Source organism: Trachinotus anak, unplaced genomic scaffold, assembly GCF_046630095.1.
Source record: "Trachinotus anak isolate AG129_WGS33_773 ecotype Australia unplaced genomic scaffold, CSIRO_AGI_Tana_v1 ptg000004l, whole genome shotgun sequence".
NCBI classification, from domain to species: Eukaryota; Metazoa; Chordata; class Actinopteri; order Carangiformes; family Carangidae; genus Trachinotus; species Trachinotus anak.
Window position 1 is genome coordinate 22,975,206 of NW_027273855.1, and position 6,159 is coordinate 22,981,364.

Consider the following 6,159-nt stretch of genomic DNA (forward strand, 5'->3'; position numbering starts at 1 on the left):
AGTCATGTATTTAATGTTGTAATCATCAGCTCTGCTGCACACAATCTGACTTTGAATTGATGATCAATGTGTAAAGAATTCATATGATTTAGACACTTTACATGAGTTTGTTAGACACACCCTGACCCCACATCCACTATAATCCCAGACAACAGTCCAGCACAAAATCTCACTATTATGATGATGCTTATGTCCAGTCGGTGGCAGAACGGTGGTGCAGTGGTTGCACTGTCTCCTCGCAGCAAGAAGGTCCTGGGTTCGAACCTGCTGGACATTTTGAGGCCTTTCTGTGTTCATATGAATGAATGTTCAGTCTGTGTTGACCCTGTTTGAGGGTTGATTTGAAATGTTATGTATCATGTATTCCAAAACGAGACAACAAACCTCTGCTTCAAAGAATTACCACAGATATGAATCAAAACCTTTATGTCAGCATCAACAACAACTGAAACTTCATAGAGGTGTGACGTACTGTGGGCTGGAGTGAACAGCAACACATATGACTGAATGAAGGGAACAAACTGGCAACTCAGTGTAAGGTGGCTGATTTTACCAAAAATACAGAATCATGTTTGACTTGATACCTTTTTTATATCAAAGTGACAATATTTGGGTTCTGTACTGTAAATACTGATGATGACTTCTTGGGATGAAGGCCAAGCAAGTAGAAGGACCCAAATAAGTTAATAAAATTGTAAATGACCTGTGATTCAGTCTGGCCACAACAATACAATCACCTAAATTCCAGATGTTATCTAGTCTCGTACTTGAGATCAATACCTACAATACCTATACCTATTATCAATACCTAATACATTGTACATGTAAATAAAATTCAATGACAAAACATGCAACATTTCAAATTTCCAAAATAACCTTTATTCTAAACTTACATTTTAAATTTTAAGTTTAGTATAAAAAAGTTAAGTGCACCTAAGTTCTTTTTTTCAAAGTATTCCATCTTTGACATGTCTCAGCAAACTGTAGTGACACTCATCTCCTTTAGTAATCTTAAAAGATAGAATGTGTACCAAAGTCCGTCACATCACTTTAGTACATACATCTATTTTACAAAATATTGTCAAGAGAATCCCTGAACTATAAATGTCCATAATCCTTCACCAAAGAGTGATCCATTTGCTGGCTGTGGTTGGCATAGCATCTACTGGTCAGCTGCAGTTTACAGTACTTCATATTGCTGGGACAAAGCCACCATTATGCTGCTTAACAAACAATCAGAGCAGAGATGGGAAAAAAAAAGAAGAAAATATTTGTTGGAATCACATTTTTGGAAGTTTTGAGAGCTGTGGCCTCTTCCCCGTACGAGACAGTAACTGCACACTGAGATGTTTAGAAACACTTGCGTGGCCCGTCAGTCACGTATGCTCTAGCAGCTTTGTGTGTGTGTGAGCTGCATGGAGGAGGTTCATCAGACGAGGGTCATCAGATGAAAGAAGCGGGCTTTCAGACAGCTGGTCTTTCTGACTGAAATAACACTGAAATCACTGAATGTTGCTTGACGGCAACAGCATTTGTTTCCTGTAGGCCACAGCTGTTAAAACTTGATATGGTATGTCGGATACCCAGTGACACATTGATGCTACCAGCAACAAAATGAAGAATATCTACAAATATCAGTCGATGGTATCCACACAGACTTACCTAGTTTCAAATATTTTATTTAAGCTTGCATGATAATGTAGGATGTAAATATTCTAAAGAGGTTTAATTAGCAGCACAAAAATGTCCTGGAAATTAACAGTTATGCTGACAGTGATAATAGCCTCACTGCAAAAAAGTTTGCATACACTTCCAATCTACTGAACAACACGACAAATCTTGACATTACTTTAAAATGGAATAGACTTGATGAAAAAGAAGCATTTTTGTAAAATCTAAAAATGTTCAAAAATCTCACAGCTTTCCTTTAAAAAGACATGAAACCAGAATTTTAAAAAAAGAGAGAGTAGCCCCTTGTCTGCAACTTCTCAGATTTGCTTAGCAGTGCATCTCAGATAAAAAGTATTTAATCAAATTTGTACATAGCAAAAGGTGCAAAAGTATGCAACAACTTAAAAGATGCAAGTGACCCACATAAAGTGACATTAACACATTAACTAACACTCGCAGTCGTGTCAGACTGACGGCGCTGGGCACCAACGACCTCATGACTGCTCTTTCGATGATATGTTTGCTTTTAAATTGTGACGTTGAAAATTTACGGTCACAACCAAACATAAGTGCATTGTAGACCAAATCTTTGGTACAACCAGCTCATTGGTTATACTAACAAACGTACTAGCCTAACTACTCGTGTAAATCACTTGAATGTGGAAAAGTCATGAAGGAAGAAATGAAACACTGGAATATTTATGTCTCCTCAACCTTAGAAAATGTTGACTAATGCTATCACAAAGGTGACGTTCCTCTATGGTGAAGATTTTTATTTGATGATACCAAATTATACTTCGTGAAAGAGAAACTATGGAGGGTAGTTCTTGAAACCTGTACAATAAACATTTAGTGTATAAACTCTGGGTATCCGACTGTGAAATAGAAACAGGAGACAAAAAAAAAAAAAAAAAAAAAAAGCTAAAATGTTACACCAACCACCCCTTCCCATTCAACTTACTATTTGGATTTACTTTAAATTTCTTTCCTTTAAGTTTACTGAAGTTAATTTGCTTTAAATTGGGGCTATCCCCAGTGCTCTTTGGCACTTGACTATGTTCATCTACAAGTTGCCCACCAAGGTACAGTAATTCACTTTGGATATTGCATGGAATCTTTTTGTCAATTATTTGCTTTAATTCAATTTATTTAATTTACAAGTGATTTGAATGGAACAATCTGTCAGATAGGCAGTTCACTGTGCAACAGATTCGCCACGGTATTTTTGATACTGTGCAAAAGACAAGACAATTCTAACTAAAAGCATCCAGGATGCAGATTTTTTTTTTTTTGTATAGTTGAGTTGTAATTTCTCTTGATCATCATCATCATCATCATCATCATCATCATCATACTGGTATTTACATGGAACTATTACACATCTATTAATTGAACTACACTAAAAGTTTTCAAAAAAGACAAGTGGAGATTTCTTTTTTTTTTTGCGCTTTAACTGCAACTTTGTAACTGCGTTTCACTTTCACCATAAAGCAGCTAAACTAAATAATGCGGGTCTGTTATTTCAACATTTCATTTACGTAGCTTTACAGGTATACAAGAACATCTCAATGTAATTTGTGATCTATTTGATCAAAGGAGACCAGGTCTCTTCATCAAATGCCTGAAAGAGGTCCAATCTGGAATGACCAAAGAGGTTAGACCCAATGAAGAATAATGGCATGAACTCTACAACATTAAAAATTTTCATTTATCCTCTCCAGGCAGTGGCATTTATCATTTGATCTCTAGGTCACAAGTGGAGTACTGTACCTTTCACAAGGGCTCTAAAATATTACATTCCGTTAGGTGATATCAGTATTGTGGCATGGCCAAGCAGCCTGAAGAGGGTGGTATATGGGATGGGGGTAGAACTGGGGCATCATTTGGGACGGGGACACGGTTTAGGCATGATGGAGAAGTTGCTGTTACCAGATGGTATAACCTCCACTGGATCCACCCAGGAAGAAGTTACTCTTGCGCTGTGACATTACAACATTGGCACCCTGCATGGCAGCCAGCTGAGCTGCATTGGGTGGATGTCCAGGAGGTGGGGGCTAGAGAAGGGGAGAAACAAGCACAAACATACACAGACATAAGATAAGATGACACTGCATCTCAGCAACATCCTAACTGTGATTCGATGTGGCTCCTTTAAAACCGTTGAATTAGATGGACACTCACTGGGATGGAAACACTGCTGCCTGCTGTGAAGCGAGCACCAGCATCAAAGCCACCATCCACCATCACTGTTGAGCCATGCGGATACATGGCTCCCATGGGATAGTAAGCCATGGGGACATTCTGGCTCACTGGCCCAACAGCCATAGGTGGCTGCATGGGCATAAACATCTGAGCACCAGGGTAGTGAGAGGACATCTGAGCCATCTGACCAGGCACCTGAGGTGGAAGCACATATCTGGGCTGGTATATCTGCAGACACAGAGAAGGACAGACAGGTTTAAATCTGTTTAGAAAGGTTACTGTGAGTATTAATTGTATTACTGTGTGACGTATAAATTAGTTACCTCAGAATATGCAGGTGGTGTGTCTGTGTAAGGAGGTGCCTGAGGAGACATTTGCATAGCAGGAGGGTATACAGGTGCAGTGCTCTGCTGAGGGTACACAGCCTGCTGTGGATATGAACCTGCAAAACAACATTTTACTTTAAGTAAATAGTTGTCTCTATAGTCTTAACAATGACTGACACAAATCTCAGACTAGAGTGAAGTGATTGTGTGTCTGTTTCAGCAGTAAACAACATCATATTTACTGTAAGAATATAACATTTCAGCAGTACTAGAATATATTTTAATGTTTAATATAGACAGCAAATTAATGTAACACTTAATGTCAATTCTAGTAGCTCACAGCTGCAGATGGCCTTCTAGTAAAATTGATTTTATCCAAAAAGAATAAAAAAGGGCCATAAGAAATTTTCTGTTTATACATTCTGTATTGTTGTCTTGACAAAACTGCACCAAAAAGACCACATTTGTTATTCCAACTATAAAAACTGCAGCTAAAATGAATTAGTTGGTTTTTTTTTTTATGGAGAATTAATGTGCAACTAATTTTGATAATCAACTAATCGTTAACATAGTTTTTTTATGCAAAAGTTCTCTGGTTGTAGCTTCTCAAATGTGAAATATTTCTAGTTTTCTTTGTTCTCTCATCAGTCAAAAAAAGACGAAAGGTATCACCTTGTGATGGGCATTTCTGCTAATTGCTAACACTCGATAGACCAAACAATTTTATTGGGAAATTAATCATTCAGTTGATGAAAATAATCAGAAGTTGCAACTCTACATCTACTTCTACAAACCTGCCTGGCTGCAACAAATACCTGAGCATGGTTGTATGGCTGGCTACATGTATTTGGAAACTGTGACGAGGTGGAGTTTCTAAATACTGACTTTTTCATCATCTATTAATTTTTTCTCTATTTTGAAAACCCCATGCTGATGCCTTAAAGTCGAATTTTGTCTGATGGGAAGACAAAGAAAACAGAAATTTTTCACATTTGAGAAGAGAACTTTTGCCATTTCTGCATTAAAAATAAATCCAATTAGTCGCTGAATAATTTGACCAATCAATAAATCGACCAATCGTTTAATCAACTAATCGTTTTAGTTATATTTAATTGTTTTACATTATTATTATTATTATTATTATTAGTCTTGATGCTTTCAGTTTTTTTTTCTTTAATATTACACCCTGCTTCTGATTAACTAATTAGTTTTAGCTGTAGTTTTTATGGTTGTAATTACCAATTTGAACTTCTGTCAAAGACACACTACAGGATTTAGATACATGTGAGTAGCTGGAATCTGAGAAAATTTTTTAAACATTTTGGTAAAAATGACTAAAAAAGGGTTAAACGATTTTTACAATATTGTTAAATATACAACATATGAACTTATCTAAATGCACATGAGCAACATAGCAACAAAATACATGAAAAAAAATGAAAGTCCCATGCGTGGGTCTTACAAAACAAGAGGAAACGGTGACATCTTTGCCTTTAAAATTCGTCTGTTTTCAGTGATGCTAGCTGACTGAAAATATGCGACTTAGCCGACAACGCTGCGGGAATATAAGGTGACAGTGAATCTAGATGTTCCCTATTAACAGCTTTAGTATTAGATGATAAACTAGACGGCCAAGTTGAACATGACTGTGCTCGGTGTTAACCAGAAAGCGTCGGTTTATTGTCATGTACGTAGCTAGACGTGAAGTCCTCTCCTTCAGATGGCCATAACGACAGCTCCTCATCCATACTTATAACGTCAGCGTCCGAAAGCGAACAGTTGGCTGATCGCCTAAATAATGTCTGGAGAAATACCTTTGTTGTTCATTGTTGTGGACTGATCCGGAGGCTGAGGAATATCAGATTAAAAGGGAGACTCTGTCTATGTAGTCACGGCCTTATAACAGGTTACGGCTGCTTCACGATCATCCACTTCCTTGTTTTTCAGCTTCTTGTTGTTG

The 6,159-nt window shown here is 37.3% G+C and overlaps 1 protein-coding gene across 1 annotated transcript; it reads right to left on the reverse strand.

Annotated features, from left to right (window-relative positions):
- Positions 1-409: 409 nt before the first annotated feature.
- Positions 410-6,159, reverse strand: dazap2 (DAZ associated protein 2). The gene is made up of 4 exons (XM_071477192.1): positions 6,014-6,159; positions 4,197-4,315; positions 3,853-4,101; positions 410-3,725 (listed from the first exon to the last, which is right to left on the reverse strand). Exons 1-4 carry the CDS (start codon positions 6,024-6,026, stop codon positions 3,597-3,599), a joined length of 510 nt encoding a protein of 169 aa, XP_071333293.1. The 5' UTR covers positions 6,027-6,159; the 3' UTR covers positions 410-3,596.